This window comes from Hyla sarda, chromosome 1 (assembly GCF_029499605.1).
Source record: "Hyla sarda isolate aHylSar1 chromosome 1, aHylSar1.hap1, whole genome shotgun sequence".
Classification (NCBI taxonomy): domain Eukaryota; kingdom Metazoa; phylum Chordata; class Amphibia; order Anura; family Hylidae; genus Hyla; species Hyla sarda.
The window spans coordinates 589,982,755-590,002,745 of record NC_079189.1 but is presented as its reverse complement, the minus strand read 5'-3'; the positions used below and the strand labels follow the sequence as shown (position 1 = coordinate 590,002,745).

Below are 19,991 nucleotides of genomic sequence, written 5' to 3'. Positions count from 1 at the left end.
CAAGGAAATTCCGGACGTGTGAACATGGCCTTAGAGGCAATGCCCCATGGGAAAAAGGACGCAAATAAGCTCTACTCCCAAAGAAAGAAAACCGTCTCTAGAAAATAGAAGTTTGTACATTGTCCTAATGTACAGCCTTGTGTGTAAACAACCTATAGCCGAAGGTCATATTTACCCTCTGGTTAGTACACGGGTCACATTCACTCCAAACACCCCAATTGCTGATTTCACAGTCCACAGGGGGAGGAGCCTCAGCAGATCTCGCAACCCTCTCCGAAAACCTGAAAAAAACAGAAAAATGTCTAGTTACTGTTCCAATACTATGTAGCTGGTGCGATTATAGATTATAGTGCTGGGAGCCATGATGCTCGGAGCACAGCACGCAACTGACGAGGACTCTGATTGGCAAGAGTGGAGTAGTTGCCCATAGCAACCAATCAGATTTCAAACTTTCATTTTTCAGAAGCCTCTTTAAGGGTGCGTTTACACGTGCGTATCTTTGCTGCAGATCTGCAGCAAAAATACGCACGTGTGAACGCACCCTAAAAAATGAAAGCTGGACTCCGATTGGTTGCTATAGGCAACCGCTTTACTGTTCCTTTGTACAAGGTTTGATAAAGCTTTCCCTTGGAACCTGTTCACACTACAGCATTCTGTGCTAATCCACTTGCAGCAGATTCTCAATAGGATTCTGCTGCTCAGGTCATACTACGGAAGTAGGGCTGCCACCTTTCTTGCAAAAAATACCAGCCATGCTAATTTGCATAATTAATTATATATGCGCAACATCACAGGATACACATATACGGGGGGAAACGTTGTCCTATTCTGACCTCTATATCTTTTTTATTTCTTCTTATATGGGGATGTATGAGAGCTCATTTTTTGCGCCCCGATCTGCAGTTTTTAACATTACAGTTTTTGTTTTGATGTGACTTTTTGATCGCTTTTTCTAAATTAAATTCAGGAGTTGCAGTTGGTTACTAACTACAACTTCCAGCATGCCCTGATACAGCCTGTGGCTCAGCAGCTGCCCCAAATGAAAACTACAACTCCCAGCATGTTGGACTATACAGTAGTAAAATGGATCGGAACCAAACCTGGTATCAGATGAGCATCTGACCCCTTCCTAATTAGGTATCAGGATCAGGGCATGCACGAAGAAAATCACTCTGACACAAAGTTCAGCAAATGTTACTTCCTGTATTTAAAACAGTTAGGCTGGGTTCACACCACGTTTTGTTAAATACGGCTCCCGTATACGGCTGGGAGGAGGGGGCGGGGCTTAATCGCGGCGCCCGCACTCAGCCGTATTCGGGAACCGTATTTAATGTATGTCTATGAGCCGACCGGAGTGAACCGCAGCCTCCGGTCGGCTGCTTTTTCGGCCGTATTCGGTTTCCCGACCGCAGGCAAAAACGTGGTCGACCACGTTTTTGCCTGCGGTCGGGAAACCGCATACGGCCGAAAACGAAGCCGACCTGAGGCTGCGGTTCACTCCAGCCTTACAAGGGTTTTTATCATCTGTAACAATGTGCCGTGTGCAAAGCTATACATCATGAATAACTGTCCTTGTGATTGGTTTCTGCCATCTGTAGGTGTTCCTCATCCAGCACGTGGGTCTTATTATTTTGGGTGTAGCTCTCCCTGGAGGCGCCATCTTATACACATTGTTTCAAACACAATGGGAGGGGGTGTGAGTTTGTGAGTGGCCATTTTAGCAAGCATATTCGGAAATAGACATTTTACCTCATCCATTACAGTAGTATATAGTATAGTCAGTGTTTCCCAACCAGGGGTACCTCCAGCTGTTGCAAAACTACAACTCCCAGCATGCCCAGAGAGACAACGGCTTTCTGGGCATGCTGGGAGTTGTAGTTTTGCAACAGCTGGAAGCTCTCTGGTTGGGAAACACTGGTATAGGTTATGGTGCAACATTCTAGGAGCTGATATTCTGTAGTGTGAACAGTGCCTAAGGCTACATTCACACGTAAATAATCCCCAGCAGATTTTGTTGCTACCCATTGATTCTCCGCTACTATTAGAGGACCATCAGGGAATAGATTATTCCCTATAATATCCCAGATTGCCAGTAATTACCTATATTATTCTGGACTCACAAGAAACATGCTATTAAAAGGGTACTCCCCTGGAAAACATTTTTCTTTAAATCAACTGGTAGCAGAAAGTTAAACAGATTTGTAAATTACTTCTATTTAAAAATCTTAATCCTTCCAGTACTCAGCTGCTGTATGCTCCAGCTGCTGTATGCTCTCTGCTGTCACCCCTGTCCATGTCAGGAACTGTCCAGAGCAGAATAGGTTTGCTATGGGGATTTGCTCCTGCTCTGGACAGTTCCTGATACGGACAGAGGTTTCAGCAGAGAGCACTGTGGTCAGAGAGAAAAGAACTCCAGAAAGAAATTCAACTTCCTGTGGAGCATACAGCAGCTGATAAGTACTGAAAGGATTAAGATAGGAGTAATTTATAAATCTGTTTAAGTTTCTGGCACCAGTTGATTTGAAAATGTTTTTTTCCACCGGAGTTCCCCTTTAAGCCCTTCATATGTAATAGACCATCAGGTATTTAAAGGGGTACTCCAGTGGAAAACTTTTCTTTTTTTAATCAACTGGTGCCAGAAACTTAAACAGATTTGTAAATTATTCGAACAAAGAGTGTAATGTCCGGCACTGCTGCTGATATTCTCACTTATTTGGACTAAGGGACGTGTTGGAGTGTTCCCCGAAGTGTTGGTGGTGCTCTGACTATGAGTAGTAAATCACAGATCTTGAAGTAAAGAGGAATGGTAGAAAAAGTCGGCAGACTCACCAAAGACTTCTTTTCCAGGGTAATTTCTTTATTTCATACTCACATATAAAAGGTGGGAGAGGGATCACAGTGGGGGGTATTCACTGTCTGGCGACAGACTCTGTTTCGCTCGGTGCTCGAGCTTCTTCTGGTCGCCAGACAGTGAATACCCCCCACTGTGATCCCTCTCCCACCTTTTGTATCTACCTTTTATATGTGAGTATGAAATAAAGAAATTACCCTGGAAAAGAAGTCTTTGGTGAGTCTGCCGACTTTTTCTACCATTCCTCTTTACTTCAAGATTTGTAAATTACTTCTATTAAAAAAAATCTTAATCCTTCCAGTACTTATCAGCTGCTGTATACTACAGAGGAAATTATTTTCTTTTTGGAACACAGAGCTCTCTGCTGACATCATAAGCACAGTGCTCTCTGCTGACATCTCTGTCCATTTTAGGAACTGTCCAGAGCAGCATATGTTTGCTATGGGGATTTTCTCCTACTCTGGACAGTTCTTAAAATGGACAGAGATGTCAGCAGAGAGCACTGTGCTCATGATGTCAGCAGAGAGCACTGTGTTCCAAAAAGAAAATAATTTCCTCTGTAGTATTCAGCAGCTAATAAGTACTGGAAGGGTTAAGATTTTTTAATAGAAGTAATTTAAAAATCTGTTTAACTTTCTGGCACCAGTTGATTTAAGTTTTCCACCGGAGTACGGCTTTAAAGGGGTTATCCAGGAAAAAACTTTTTTATATATATCAACTGGCTCCAGAAAGTTAAACAGATTTGTAAATTACTTCTATCAAAAAAATCTTCATCCTTTCAGTACTTATGAGCTTCTGAAGTTGAGTTGTTCTTTTCTGTCTAAGTGCTCTCTGATGACACCTGTCTCGTGAACCGCCCAGTTTAGAAGCAAATCCCCATAGCAAACCTCTTCTACTCTGTGCAGTTCCCGAGATAAACAGAGATGTCAGCAGAGAGCACTGTTGCCAGACAGAAAACAACAACTCAACTTCAGCAGCTGATAATTATTGAAAGGATTAAGATTTTTTTAATAGAAGTAATTTACAAATCTGTTTAACTTTCTGGAGCCAGTTGATATATAAAAAAAAAGTTTTTTCCTGGAATACCCCTTTATTTAACATTAGACCAATGGGGGGCATGTTTAATTTCCTCTTCTACACTAGACCACCAAGGAAGTTCACAGCGTACAATTGTCCCGTCCAGACACTAAGCTTAGATCAATGCAAGGCAATATAATTAGAGATGAGCGAACTTACAGTAAATTTGATTCGTCACAAACTTCTCAGCTCGGCAGTTGATGATTTTTCCTGCATAAATGAGTTCAGCTTTCAGGTGCTCCCGTGGGCTGGAAAAGGTGGATAAAATCCTAGGAGAATCTTTCCTGGGACTGTATCCACCTTTTCCAGCCCACCGGAGCACCTGAAAGCTTGACTAATTTATGCAGGAAAAGACATCAACTGCCGAGCCGAGAAGTTCGTGACGAGTCGAATTTACTGTAAGTTCGCTCATCTCTAATTATAATAAGTTATGTCTCATGTGCTGAGACATAACTACTGACACTGCAGGACACACGACTGGAATTTGGGAACCACTAGGTATTAAAGGGGTACTCCGTTGGAAACATCTTATCCCCTATCCTTCGGATAGGGGATAAGATGTTTCCAACAGAGTACCCCTTTAACATATCATTTTACATATGACATTGTATGAAAGAATGCTGTATATTGTAAAGGAGGTATATGAAGTTACCTTCTTTCTTTGTATGCAGAAACCCCACAACATAGCAAAGAGAATACCGCAATCCCCCCCGGGATATAGAACCAGCGGGTCATCATTAGAGATGAGCGAACTTACAGTAAATTCAATTCGTCACGAACTTCCCGGCTCGGCAGTTGATGACTTTTCCTGCATAAATGAGTTCAGCTTTCCGGTGCTCCGGTGGGCTGGAAAAGGTGGATACATTCCTAGGAGACTCTTTCCTAGGACTGTATCCACCTTTTCCAGCCCACCGGATTTATGCAGGAAAAGTCAGCAACCGCCGAGCCGAGAAGTTCGTGACGAACCGAATTTACTGTAACTTCGCTCATCTCTAGTCATCATCATGCCTGGTAGTGGGGATGACCTCGGGGACAAATCTCACTGTTTCACCCTATATATTGTGTCCGGTGTCACCTATTAACTGAACCACAAACACAGCCCCTCCAGCCCCCTGAAATGTATATTACCCAATTGTGTCCATGTACCTGTGTATGCCATGATACCTGCAGAGAGAGGAGGATTCCCGAATTAGTCCTCCTTACATTTTTGTAGTTTATTTTTTATGGGTCTGATATTACAGAAATGTCCTGCTAGATGTCCGTGACACCATTGATGTCTAAGGTGATAAGGAGATATTGAGCAATCCTAATAATGTCCTCACTTCCTTCACCTCCAGTTACACTGTGTAGATCAGTGTTCACCGCCCTGGGGCTCTCCAGCTGTGCAAAACTACAACTCCTGGTAACCGAAGGCTGTCAGGGCATGATGGGAGTTATAGTTCTGCAACAGCACACAGGTTGGGAAACACTGCCCTAGACCACCAGATATAAAAAGTTTTTTTCCTGGATACCCCTTTAATAACCTTTTCCCTACCCCCACACCACCCAGGGAATGGGTTATTAAAGGGTTATCCAGGAAAAAACTTTTTTTTATATATCAACTGGCTCCAGAAAGTTAAACAGATTTGTAAATTACTTCTATTAAAAAATCTTAATCCTTTCAGTACTTAGGAGCTGCTGAAGTTGAGTTGTTCTTTTCTGTCTAAGTGCTCTCTGATGATACTTGTCTCAGGAGCTGCCCAGAGTAGAAGCAAATTCCCATAGCAAACCTATTCTGCTCTGTGCAGTTCCCGAGACAAGCAGAGATGTCAGCAGAGAGCACTGTTTCCAGACAGATTAGAACAACTCCACTTCAGTAGCTGATAATTATTGGAAGGATTAAGATTTTTTAATAGAAGTAATTTACAAATCTGTTTAACTTTCTGGAGCCAGTTGATATATAAAAAAATAAAATAAAAATAGTTTTTTCCTGGATTCTCTCATATACCCTAGACCTACTTTACAATAGACCTCCAGGGAACAGGCAATTAAATCTCTCTTATACCCCAGACCACTAGGTATTAACCTACTTTACAATAGACCTGCAGAGAACAGGTTATTAACCCCCAGTTTTGCACCAGACCACCAGGGAGCAAAATATTAACACTCTAATATAGCCATCATCAGGCATTAAAGGGGTACTCCAGTGGAAAACATTTTTTGTTTAATCAACTGGTGCCAGAAAGTTAAACAGATTTGTAAATTACTTCTATTAAAAACAATCTTTACCCTTCCAGTACTTATTAGCTGCTGTATGCTACAGAGGAAATTCTTTTATTTTTGAGTGCTCTCTGCTGACACCTGATGCCCGTATCAGGAGCAGGAGAAAATCCCCATAGAAAACGTATGCTGCTCTGGACAGTTCCTGACACGGACAGAGGTGTCAGCAGAGAGCACTGTGGTCATACAGAAAAGATATTCAAAAAGAAAATAATTTCCTCTGTAGCATACAGCTGCTAAAAAGTACTGGAAGGGTAAAGATTGTTTAATAGAAGTAATTTACAAATCTGTTTAACTTTCTGGCACCAGTTCATTTAAAAAGAAAAGTTTTCCACGGAGGAACCCCTAATGAGACGAACAAAGAATTAGATGAACAATCAATCTAAAACCATTTTGTATATGCAAAAAAAAAAAAAAAAAAACTGAAATTAACCCCGTCTTTTTCAATAGACCACAAGGGAACAAAATATTATCACCATGTATTTGTCACTGTTTAATGCTAGTCCCAATGGAAACAGGCTATTAAACCCCTCAAATACCCTAACATTGTGCATCATTTCTTACATGTCCTAAAACCAGCAAAAGTAAAAAAAAAAATAATGATAATAATAATAATTTGCTAGTTAAAAATAAAAAAATATATAGCTTTTTTTTTTCTTTTTCTTTAGGAGCCGATGTACGTGCCAAGTGCAAGCAAAAAGTGCAAAACGTGTTCACACAAAAACTGGGCAGGAGGATGCGGTCTATCTCAAGCCCTTCTCCGAAGGGAGAGATGCACCCCAATAAACCAAACCCTTCCCCTCTGGGCCAAAAGTCACCTGCAAGTTTCCAGGTACAATGACCCCTTTCGCCGAAGCTACTCAGGGACCGAAAGTGTTCCTGGTGAACAACCGGCCGAAAACCAAGTTGTCACCGAGGAGCCGAAGACTTCGCTGCCCTGCCAAAGCAAGGATGCCCGAGGTCCAATAAACAAAAACCTTCACCTCCGGACCGTACAATTTTTTTAGTTAAAAGCTGAGGTACGTGCTCTCAAGTCACGTAAGAGCTTTATTGATCATTCAGTCATTACAAGCCATACATTAAATTACAATCACACAAAGCATGATAGTACAATACACAGCAAAGCTTCCCTAAGCTATACACTATACCACATGCTACACTATCACTCCGCTCAATCCTGTAAGAGAAAATCGACATGACCAAACATTTACCAAATCTTTTAGCTACCCAACTACTGGTTCCCTCATATCTATTGGCAATATTGGTTGTTGCCCAGCTCTTTCCCTATGGGTGTTAATGTCATGGTGAGGAAAGTTCTTGCAGTAGGTTGACTGGGATGTCCCACCACTACTATGACATTGTATTGTCGCATTACATAATGATTTAGATAAACTTACCTTCTTTCATAAGCAGAAACCCCACAATACAGCAGAAAAAATACCGGGATGAAGTACAAGTGGGTCATCATGCCTGGTGGAGGTGATGACCTCTGGGAAAAACTGGGAGATATCACTGTTTCACCCTATATATTGTGTCCGGTGTCATTACCTGTAACACAAAGACAGCCCCTCCAGCCCCCTCCAGCCTCCTCCATCCCACCATAAGAGCATGGTGTCCAGTTACGTATCTGTATTTGTATTTGCAATGTTACCTGCAGAAAGAGGAGGTTTTTGGGATGAGCCCTCCCCACATTTTTGTAGTGTTTATTTATGGGTTTGATATTACAGCAAGATTCTGCTAGATTTCTTTGACTCCATTGTTGTGTAAGGTGGAGGTATTGAGCAATTCAATTGCTTAACCTCTAGTTGCACTGTGTAGATCAGTGTTAACCGGCCTGGGGCTCTTCAGGTGTTGCAAAACTACAACTACTATCAACTGAAGGCTGTAAGGGCATTATGGGATCATTTCTGAGATGTTTCTGTGCCTTGGTTGGTCAACTGTGGTAAACTCAGGAGATTGTACCGGATTTGTGTGGTGTCCCGGTACCGTATTGCATCCAGTACCTAGTGTAGAGGTCCCCAAAGTCAGAGTAACTACGTTCAGGTAGGGTTCCTCAGGTGGGACAGCCCCTAGTCGCCTCTCCTTAAGTCTAACTTTAATGTTCATAAATGTATATATTAATAATTATATTTATTTTGTATAGGAATCTATAGTACTTACCTTCTTCAGCGTCGCAGGACATTTGGTCATGTGATCATGCTAGTAACCTCTATGGTATGTTGCAGGACCTTAGGAGGTCCTTGGGTTACGTGTTACCCACAAATCTCTGTAAAGGTGATTGACATCCATTTGGACCAATTAGCGTTAGTCCAGCCCCTGCCCATATACGGGAGCTGCGTCCAATTATTGCTCTCTTGGGTTGCTGCTCTCGTGAATGCTGGATTAACAGGACGGTGTGCTACGCAACTTTCAAAGACATGCTAGGTCTCAAAACCTACGGCCTCAGCAGAACCAAAAATGAGTTTTACGCTAATTCCTGCTAATACTTGCGTGACTACTGGACCGCAACTAATTCCCCTAAATCCAGTGGAACAGCACAATAGACTAAAGACTTTTAAAGCTAAAGTCCCTGTCACGATTCGGCTGGCAGGAGGTGGATCCTCTGTGCCAGAGAGGGATTGGCGTGGACCGTGCTAGTGGACCGGTTCTAAGTTGCTACTGGTATTCACCACAGCCCGCAGCAAAGCGGGATGGTCTTGCAGCGGCGGTAGCAACCAGGTCGTATCCACTAGCAACGGCTCAACCTCTCTGACTGCTGAAGATAGGCGCGGTACAAGGGAGTAGACAAGAGCAAGGTCGGACGTAGCAGAAGGTCGGGGCAGGCAGCAAGGATCGTAGTCAGGGGCAACGGCAGGAGGTCTGGAACACAGGCTAGGAACACACAAGGAAACGCTTTCACTGGCACAATGGCAACAAGATCCGGCGAGGGAGTGCAGGGGAAGTGAGGTATAAATAGGGAGTGCACAGGTGAACACACTGATTAAGCCAACTGCGCCAATCAGTGGCGCAGTGGCCCTTTAAATCGCAGAGACCCGGCGCGCGCGCGCCCTAAGGAGCGGGGCCGCGCGCGCCGGGACAGGACCGACGGAGAGCGAGTCAGGTACGGGAGCCGGGGTGCGCATCGCGAGCGGGCGCCACTCGCATCGCGAATCGCATCCCGGCTGGGAGAGGTATCGCAGCGCACCCGGTCAGCAGATCTGACCGGGGCGCTGCCATTGCGAGGATGTTGCGAGCGCTCCGGGGAGGAGCGGGGACCCGGAGCGCTCGGCGTAACAGTCCCAACCATTGTCAATCTCCAAAAGGAAGCTGTTACATTGATAAGAGACTGTTATGTTAATGAAGTATACAGAAAATCCTCAGTAAAGTTAACGCTGTTTGCAGAAGCTTTCCGGTTGTGGACAATCCATTATTACTCACTACCTCAAACCTATTACCATCTACCTCCCTATCGTTCCTGGGAAGGGCGGTGGTAGGAAAAGCTTTATTGAGGAGCCCTCACCCTGGCGTCACGAATAGCAAGGGTTAACAAGCACCCTTTAATACCTGCACAGCTACACTCCCCATAACCTACATCCCCAGGCTACCACATTTGGAAGTACACAGCTCTCACAGCCGACAAGATATATCAGAGCAAAAACCAAGCCATGAGAGGTAAAGAACTGCTTGTATAGCTCAGAGACAGGATCGTGTGGAGGCCCAGATCTGCAGAAGGGTACAAAAACATTTCTCTTGCACTGAAAGGTTTCAAAAGCCATAGTGGCCTCTATAATTCTTACATGGAAGATGTTGGAATAACCAGGATGCCTATTAGAGCTGGCCACCCCACCTAACTAAGAAATCAGGGGAGAAGGGCCTTGTTAAAAGAAATGTAAGAACCTACTTGTCACTCTTGCCAAGCTCCAAAGATCCTGTGGGAAGAAGGAAAAACCTTTTAGAACATCAATCATTAGTGTATGATGCTGTCCCCACCCTATATCACTGTAGGGATGGTATTGGGCAGGTGAAGGGCAGTGCCTGGTTTCCTCCAGACATGATGCTGTCCCCACCATGATCACTGTAGGGAGGGTATTGGGCAAGTGATGGGCAGTGCCTGGTTTCCTCCAGACATGATGCTGTCCCCACCATGATCACTGTAGGGATGGTATTGGGCAGGTGATGGGCAGTGCCTGGTTTCCTCGAGACATGATGCTGCCCCCAGCATACTTCACTGTAGGGATGGTATTGGGCAGGTGATGGGCAGTGCCTGGTTTCCTCCAAACATGATGCTGCCCCCACCATGCTTCACTGTAGGGATGGTATTGGGCAGGTGATGGGCAGTGCCTGCTTTCCTCCAGACATGATACTGCCCCACCATACTTCACTGTAGGGGTGGTATTAGGCAGGTGATGGGCAGTACCTGGTTTTCTCCAGATGTGATGCTGCCCCCACCATACTTCACTGTAGGGATGGTATTGGGCAAGTGATGGGCAGTACCTGGTTTCCTTCAGACATGATGCGGCCCCCACCATGATCACTGTAGGGATGGTATTGGGCAGGTGATGGGCAGTGCCTAGTTTCCTCCAGACATGATGCTGCCCCCACCATGCTTCACTGTAGGGATGGTATTGGGCAGGTGATGGGCAGTGCCTAGTTTCCTCCAGACATGATGCTGCCCCCACCATGATCACTGTAGGGATGGTATTGGGCAGGTGATGGGCAGTACCTGGTTTCCTCCAGACATGATGCTGCCCCGCCATGCTTCACTGTAGGGATGGTATTAGGCAGGTGATGGGCAGTGCCTGGTTTCCCCCAGACATGATGCTGCCCCCACCATGATCACTGTAGGGATGGTATTGGGCAGGTGATGGGCAGTGCCTGGTTTCCTCCAGACATGATGCTGCCCCCACCATGATCACTGTAGGGATGGTATTGGGCAGGTGAAGGGCATTGCCTGGTTTCCTCCAGACATGATGCTGTCCCCACCATGATCACTGTAGGGATGGTATTGGGCAGGTGATGGGCAGTGCCTGGTTTCCTCGAGACATGATGCTGCCCCCACCATACTTCACTGTAGGGATGGTATTGGGCAGGTGATGGGCAGTGCCTGGTTTCCTCCAAACATGATGTTGCCCCCCCCCATGCTTCACTGTAGGGATGGTATTGGGCAGGTGATGGGCAGTGCCTGCTTTCCTCCAGACATGATGCTGCCCCACCATACTTCACTGTAGGGGTGGTATTAGGCAGGTGATGGGCAGTACCTGGTTTCCTCCAGACATGATGCTGCCCCCACCATGATCACTGTAGGGATGGTATTGGGCAGGTGATGGGCAGTACCTGTTTTCCTCCAGACATGATGCTGCCCCCCATGCTTCACTGTAGGGATAGTATTAGGCAGGTGATGGGCAGTGCCTGGTTTCCTTCAGACATGATGCTGCCCCCACCATGATCACTGTAGGGATGGTATTGGGCAGTGCCTAGTTTCCTTCAGACATGATGCTGCCCCCACCATGCTTCACTGTAGGGATGGTATTGGGCAGGTGATGGGCAGTGCCTAGTTTCCTCCAGACATGATGCTGCCCCCACCATGATCACTGTAGGGATGGTATTGGGCAGGTGATGGGCAGTGCCTGGTTTCCTCCAGACATGATGCTAAGAGACGAGGTAAAACAAAAAAAAGTTCAATCTTAGTTTTATCTGACCAGAGAATCTTGTTTCTCACAGGCTGAGAGCTACTTTTTTGGAAACTCCAGTGGAAATCCATGTTTATAGATTGTGGAGATGCAGTGATGGTTCTGGAACTTCCGCAAACTTCTCCCATCTGCACACAGGAACTTTGGAGCTCAGCCAGACTGACCAGTGGGTTCTTGGTCTCCTCTCTTATCAAGGTCTTCTCCTCTGATTACTTAGTTTTGTGGGGTTGACAGTTCTAGGGTCCTGGTTGTTTGAAATTTCTTCCATGTATTGTGGAGGCCAATGTGCTCTTTGGGACTTTCATTGCAGAAGAAATATTTTTTGTAGCCTTCATCAGATAATACAAATCTGTCGCTGCACACAATCCTGCCTCTTAGCTCTACAGGCAGTTCTTTCCCTCTCATGATGGGAGTTGTTTAGGAACAGCTGGAAGCACACGGGTAGGGGAATCTAGGTGTAGATAATGCTGGGTGCCAGGACTGTGGGCATTGGAAGCATCCACTGCAAAAATGGCAAGAAACTAGAGAAAAACTTTGATAAACACTGAAGTTTCTCATAGTGAATTTTTTGTTTGGTTACTTACATTTTGTTTGGTTACTACCTAGTGGCAAAAGACTTTCCTGTCAGCACCAGATCATAGGGGGGCACAGGTGATGCTCCACCACCTTAAAGTTGTGTTCACACAGTGTATTTTGAGGCTCAGAAAAACATTTGAATTTACAACTAAAATAAGCCTCAACTTTTCAAGCAATTTGGTTTTTTTTGCATTTTTTTTTGCATTTGCATTTGGGCAGCATTGTTATGCAAATTTTTATTTTATAGAGGTTTTTTTGGGAACATTTTTGCAATTATTTTACAGTTGTTTAACCCATTAAAGGGGTTCTCCGGCGCTTAGACATCTTATCCCCTATCCAAAGGATAGGGGATAAGATGCCTGATCGCAAGGGTCCCGCCGCTGGGGACCCCAGTGACCTTGCATGCAGCACCCCAGTTATAATCAGTCCCCGTAGAATGTTCGCTCCGGGTCTGATTACCGGCGACCACGGGGCCGGCGGCGTGTGACGTCACGCCTCTGCCCTCGTGTGACGTCATGCTCCGACCCTCAATGTAAGCTGTCACGCCCCCTCCCATTGGCTTGCATTGAGGGGCGGAGCGTGACATCACACGGGGGCAGGAGGCGTGATGTCACACGCCGCCAACCCCGTAGTCGCCAGTAATCAGACCCGGAGCGAACATTCTACGGGGACTGATTTTAACTGGGGTGCTGCGTGCAAGATCACGGGGGTTATTTTGATAGTTCGGACATTTTCGAATGCAGCGATACCAAATATGTTTATAAATTTATTTTTTTTACACTTTCTTGGGGTAAAATGGAAAAAAGGGATGATTTACCATTTTTATTGGGGAAGAGGATTTTTCTATTTTAATTTTTTCCTTTTTTTTTAAACTTTTTTTTCACTTTTTATGTTCCCATAGGGGACAATTTATAGCAATCATTTGATTGCTAATACTGTTCAGTGCTATGCATAGGGCCTATCCAATCAGTATTATCAGAAATCTTCTGCTCTGGTCTGCTCGATCTCAGTCCAGAGCAGAAGACCTCTTGAGATGGATGGAGGCAGGTGAGGGGACCTCCGTCTGCCATTATGGATGATCGGATCCCTGCGGCAGCTGATGTCCTCCGGGACCTGCCGTGCCTGACACGAGCACCACTCCGGTGCTCATGGTCATGTACAGGACCTAAATGTACGGATGTTACGTACCGAGGCACCAGGATGTTCATATACGTCCTGTGTCGTTAAGGGGTTAATGCAGGTTGTATGCAAATTTGGTATATGCATTTACACACAAAAAAAAAATGTCTAAAAACAGCCATATTATGTCCAAAATAGATACCATTCTTTATGGCTATTCTAATTACAGCCATAAAACAAACTTTATGTATTTTAAAAAGGGACAAAGCTCACTTAAATAGGTACTCTGTTCCATGCCGGATGAATGGCGAACACTGCCACCACGCCCCCCCCCCCCCATTCACTAGCTGTCGCGCCCCCTCCCAAAGACATGAATGGAGGGGGCGTGGGGTGATGTCACGATCACGGAAGCCCCAGATGCCGCAGCACCTGCCCGGAGATCGTGGGGGGATGGTCCCTGTGGCCAGACCCCCCCCCCCCCCCCCCGCAATCATACATGCTATTCCCTATCCTTTGGTAGGAGATAACATGTTTGGGGTCAGAGTACCCCTTTAAAATGGACATATTTTGAGGTATAGTAAAGCTGTTTTACGCCTCAAAATAAACTTCGAGAAACCTTGTGTGAACATAGCCTAAGGCTCTATGAGGCTTTCTTATCTTCTCTCCTATATGTGATAAGGGGTCAGATAGAATTTGGGTCCCCACCAAAGTTGACCTGACTCTGTGTTCTGTGTCAGATATATGACAGATAGCCAGTATCTACAGTTCCAGCTGCCAGAGGCAGGAAGATGGATGATGCTGGTTGGGACTTGTCCCTTGATGTATTCCTGGGTGAATATTCCATCTAATTGTGAGCCTTGACTTGGAGAAACCAACAGGAGGTGAGGGTCTGTCCCTTTGTCTTTAGTATTTTTTTTTTCTTTTTTCATTTAAATCTTTCATGACCAGGAGTGTTTTGAAGTCTAGATCAAAGTTTCATCTGTCCCCATTTTGGCTTGACATGTATATCTCTCTTCCTTTAGGGAAACCCTGTGACATCCTAAATGACATCATGGGATTATTCGGCAACTGCTCCATTCCTGGTCACAGTAAATGCACTTCCTGAGTTTGGTCTCCTGTCAGGTCAGGAGGAGACGAGACTAACTGTTTGACTTGTGGCAGGGAACAGAACAGAGCCACCTAGTGGCTGTTTTTTCAATCACATTAAAAACATATAATGTGGTTGAGAATTTTAACAGCAAGTGAATAGCAAAGTGTCTTATAGTTACATAAGGAACAATATATTACAAGTTTAGTTTGGTGACAGGTACTCTTATCTGGTGCTATAGATGGACCTGTCACCCTAAAACATTAGATATTCTGAGGCCCAATTTTAACTCCAAACTTTAAGAATGCTTAGTGCTGGAAAATCCTAGTAACTCTTGGAGAGACCTCGAACAACAAAAACATGTCCTATATGTTCTAGTGTGCAATTCCATTAAGATAGAGACCTCCTTACGCAAAAACTAGCAACTCCATTGAAATCCACAGAATTACCTAGTGTTTATACCTTAAAATACAAGCAGGTATGTTCAGCATCTCAGTATATAGAGCATATAAAGACTAGAACCAGCCTTCTCTGTGCTATTTACATAGGGATTAGACTTTTGGTTTCAACATCGAGGGAAGGTCCAGAACATGACCTGCTGAATCCTCCAAATGCATAGTCAACAATAAAGCTTAAACGAGATAAAACAATAAGGATTCTTGACTGTCTCCCCCACTAGAAATAGAGGTTCAAACAAGATGTCTGGAAACTTTCTGACTTTCTAAAAAAATAGGAGCCTGAAGAAAATAAATGTGAAGGGGATGTGTCATGTCAGTGTTAGGATTCCCTTGGCCAGGGTAGACAGTAGCTACAAAGAGCATCACACTCTGGAGGACCTGACCTGTCCTGCATTACATAGACAATTCATTGATTATGAATACATGCGGTGTAATGCTTCCTTTCCCCTGTGGTGACGCTGCAGGAAAATTGAACACTTACTGCTTGGTCTCCCCTCAATTTATAGCTGATCACTGAAATATACCTATATGAAGAACACAGCATTTAAGGAAAGATCATGGTTATACAAATTACAACACGGTGATCTGATCTGAGTTTTCAGGAAACTCTTTAAAAAGTGAGTCCTGTGGTGTTCAGCTGGTCATATAGCTGCTGGCGGAGGCCTCATACATCACTTGGTCTGGCTGTTTCTCTCTCATTAACTGATTAAAGGTACTCATGCGTTCATTTATCTGCATTCATATAATACCAGTCTGATAATAATGAGATGACTCTGCTTATGCTCTCCCAGTCTATACAGCAAAGCTGTGTGAAGTGACCTGTAGAAAATAGGAAATGCCAGCCTATTTGATCTTACAAGAAAAGGATTGTCCAAAGAGAAGAACCCTTTTCTAACATTACTCATTGTTAACTCCCCAAAAACAGTTTCTAGCATCTAGCTTATGCTCATTAGTGATGATTCAATAACATCCATATTCCTACATACCAGTGCTCCATTTTATCTTCCAGTGGGTGGCATAGAGGATATTTGGATGTCATGTGAGGAGCCAGGAGTCTTGAAGATAATCCACTGAGAGCAAGAGAAGATGGATGCTAGATGTTGCTGATCGGTGGCAACAGGAAGAATTAACTGATACCAGATAATAGTTGAAAATAATAAATAAGAATTTATTGACACATTTCATGAACAGCGCGTTTCGAGAAGATTCCCCTCTCTTCAGAAAGGACCTGACAAAAAGAGGTCAATCCTCTAGAAACGCACTGTCCGTAACCATGTCAGTAAATTTTCAGTTAATTATTCCAAACTGTTGTTCAGTAATGGTTAATTCTTTACGTTGCTACCAGCCAGCGCCATCTACCATCCATCTTCTCCTACTCCCTGGAGATCATCTTCAATACTCCTGGTTTGGACACCACCTCCTACATTGGACTGTGGCTGGATGTAGGCCGTTTCCGGGATACATATTTTTCAAGCTTGAGCGTACATTGGTGAGCACAATAACATTGTCATTTCACTCACTAACAACACATATAGCACCTCTATTGTTCTTTCTTTAAACGTACTCCTTGATTGTAATATAAGGAGGGGACAGCATGAGAACATAGTTATGATTTATTATGAGGTTGTCACTGTGGGTACCAACATTAAGTAAGTGTAGTGGTGGTGTTGACAAAGGCATAAGACTTGGAGAGGTGTACTAGATGTGACCAGAGCAGGGGTATACACATGGGTTTTAAAGTTTTAACTGCACCTTGAGCGCCTTTCATCTGTATGGGCATCCTCAGGAACCTACCTACTATGAGATCTACAGTGTGAACCTACTGAGGGCCTCTTTACAAGGGGAACCTACCTACCTTAAAGGTCCCCCCCTTTATACAGTGGGGGACCTACATACTTATCTGAAGGCTATTCTTTTGGGATGGGACTAACTACTAAGGGCCCATCTATGAGAGGGGGGGGGGGGGATACCAAATTGTGACTTATCTACATGTAAAAACTACCTACTGGGGGCCTTTATTCAGGAGAAAAATGCCTACTGGGGGCTATATACAAGAGGAACCTACCTTCTGAGGGCCTATATATACTGGAGCCTACCTACTGGGGGACTATCTGCAGGTGGAAACTACCTACTGGGGCTTATCTACAGGGGCAAACTAACCTCTGGGGAGGGCTATATACGGGGGAGGGGCGCATGAGTAAGGGGGCAGTTTTTTTTTAATCACACAGTATTTGAATACATCTTGGCTATATTGTCAGTCGAAATGTTAATCGTCAAAAGAATTTCAAAAGGATTGCTCTCAGCTTAGAAGTGGATACAATTGTATGCCGTCTAGACAATGCTCTGTGAGCTAAACATTCAGTTTATCTGCTTTGCAGTTTTGAGCTTCTCCTAAGTGAACGAGACAGCAAGCTCCACTTAACTGGCCAAACCAAACCGCTTCAAGAACGATACTGAAGAGCGGAGAACACAGGTTAGTTGTACTTTTGTGGCAGGCCTTGTGTCATCTACAATGAATTATCATTTTCTCCCGGGCTGCTGCTCCAGTCTCGAAAACGTCTGTGTTTCCGGGACTGGAGACGTGACATCACACCACGCCCTCTGGTGATGTCACGCCACGCTCCCTCCATTCATGTCTATGGTAGGGGGTGTGTCGTGACATCACAAGGGGGCATGGCATGACATCACGTCTCCAGTCCCAGAAACACAGAGGTTTCCAAGACTGGAGCAGCAGCCTGGCAGAGAATGCTGGGTGCTGCACGGAGATCGCGGGGGGTCCCAGCGGCGGGCTTCCTCCGATCAGACATCTCATCCACTATCCTTTGGATAGGGGATGAAATATCTATAGCTGGAATAATCCTTTAAGGGTAGAGTCACACGTAGTGTATATACAGCATATTTCACTCTGCCCAAAATCTGCTACATAGCAGGAAATGCGCTGAATATTCTCCTAGGAGCAGACACAAAGGGCTACCCGGCAGCAGCCCTGTGTGTGCAGTAAAGTTTGGAGGCGGGCCTGTGCATTCCAGTCACATCGGTGTGCTGGCCCCACCTCCAAACTTCACTGCACATACAGGGCTGCTGCTGGTGCTGGGTAGCCCTTTGTGTCTGCTCCTAGGAGAATATGCAGCATATTTCCTGTCGTGCAGCAGAATTTGCAAAGCATGGAATCCGCTGCGTAAACGATACATGTGGCCCTATCCAAAAGGTGGGAATTCACATACATGACATATATATTATATCTTTCTAATCTTTTTAGATGTTAAACAACAATTTAGCTACTTATCTTTGCATGGGTCACATCCAGACCATTCACCCAAGTCGCTTGTCTCACAGTCCACTGGGGCTAGATCACTTCTCTAGGCCTAGAATGAATAGGTATGACTATATACAAAATTCTCAAGTCTTGTAGAACTTTTACGAAGAAGCAAACACCATGTGGCCAAAATACTATCGTATGTGGACCCTGTGACACCTATGAATTTGCTGGACATCTCCTTTCACAACCACAGCTTTGAAATTGCAGGCAGAATTTCCGCTTGCTAAGATTTATAGTGTAATGAATGGGTTTCCTTTCACAAATACACACCTCGGAATTTGTGAAGCGGAATTTGTGAACGGAAAATCCGCTTGAGAATTTCCGCCTGAAGAATGGCGTTGCTCATTCTTCAGGCGGAAATACTCGCGCAACACATTGCAGTCTATTGGAGACTGCAGTGTCCGCGCGGTCCTAGCGCCGACTAGAGATTCCGTAGTTCTGCCAAGAGAATCCGCAGTGTGAACCTAGCCTTAGGGTCTATTCACACAGCAGAATTTCTGCTTGCGGAATTCCGCCTCAAATTAAAGCCCATAGACTTCTATGGGATTCCGCACTCCCATTAGGCTAGGTTCACACTACGGAATCTCTGGGCAGAATTTCTTCCGGAGATTTAGCCGGCGGCACTAGGACCGCACGGACTGCATTGCCGTCCCCATAGACAGCAATGCATTTCTGGGTAGATCTTTTGGGAGATCTGCTCAGAAATGCATTGACATCTATGGGGACGGCAATGCAGTCCAAGCTGTCCTAGTGCCGCTGTCTAAATCTCTGGCAGAAATTCTGCCCAGAAATTCCACAGTGGGAACCCAGCCTTAAGGCTGGGTTCACACTGTGGAATTTCTGGGCAGAATTTCTGCCAGAGATCGAGCCGACGGCACTAGGACCGAGCGGACTACATTGCCATCCCCATAGATGGCAATGCATTTCTGAGCAGATCTCCCAAAAGATCCACCCAGAAATGCATTGCAGTCTATGGGGGCAGCAATGCAGTCTGCTTGGTCCTAGCACTGCCTGCTCGATCTCTGGCAGAAATTCTTCTGAACCTAGCCTTACACTTCTGAATTTCCGCTTGTGGAATTCTGCCTGACATTAAAGTCCATAGAGTTCTATCGGATTCTGCACTCCCATTTACACTTCTGAATTTCTGCTTGTGGAATTCCGCCTCAAATTAAAGCCCATAGACTTCTATGGAATTCCGCACTCCCATTTACACTACTGAATTTCTGCTTGCGGAATTCCGCAAGTGTACATTCTGAAGTGTGAATGGAAGAGTAGAATCCCATAGAAGTCTATGGGCTTTAATTTCAGGCAGAATTCCGCAAGTGGAAATTCTGCCATATGAATAGATCCTTAATATGGATGAAAAAATTGCAATCATGTTCCTGGCACCAGTCCATGACTATATGACCCTTGTGGATGGTGCATATAAAGACGGCTACTATAAAGAAAACAGCAGCTATATGACTGACATGGTCGGGCACAATGCTTAGATTAGCTGTATTGTTCAAAGTCCATCCAAAGGTATTAGAGAAAACTCTCCCCCCACCTTTATACTCCATCAGCCTGAACTGTTCAC

General features: G+C 44.8%; 1 protein-coding gene and 1 long non-coding RNA gene across 2 annotated transcripts in view; one reads left to right on the top strand and one right to left on the bottom strand.

Moving 5' to 3' along the window:
- Nucleotides 1-7,270, top strand: part of LOC130295392 (uncharacterized) — a 129,595-nt gene extending 122,325 nt beyond the window's left edge. Inside the window, exon 4 of the long non-coding RNA XR_008848812.1 lies at nucleotides 6,856-7,270. This is a non-coding gene — a long non-coding RNA (uncharacterized LOC130295392). The remainder of the gene's footprint in view (nucleotides 1-6,855) is intronic.
- C9 (complement C9) overlaps nucleotides 1-16,171 on the bottom strand; it is a 44,632-nt gene extending 28,461 nt beyond the window's left edge. Inside the window, exons 1-2 of the mRNA XM_056546067.1 lie at nucleotides 16,083-16,171; nucleotides 176-281 (exon numbers count right to left, since the gene is read on the bottom strand). Of these exons, the coding sequence (XP_056402042.1) occupies nucleotides 176-281; nucleotides 16,083-16,135 (159 nt within the window). The 5' untranslated portion in view covers nucleotides 16,136-16,171. The remainder of the gene's footprint in view (nucleotides 1-175; nucleotides 282-16,082) is intronic.
- Nucleotides 16,172-19,991: the final 3,820 nt, after the last annotated feature.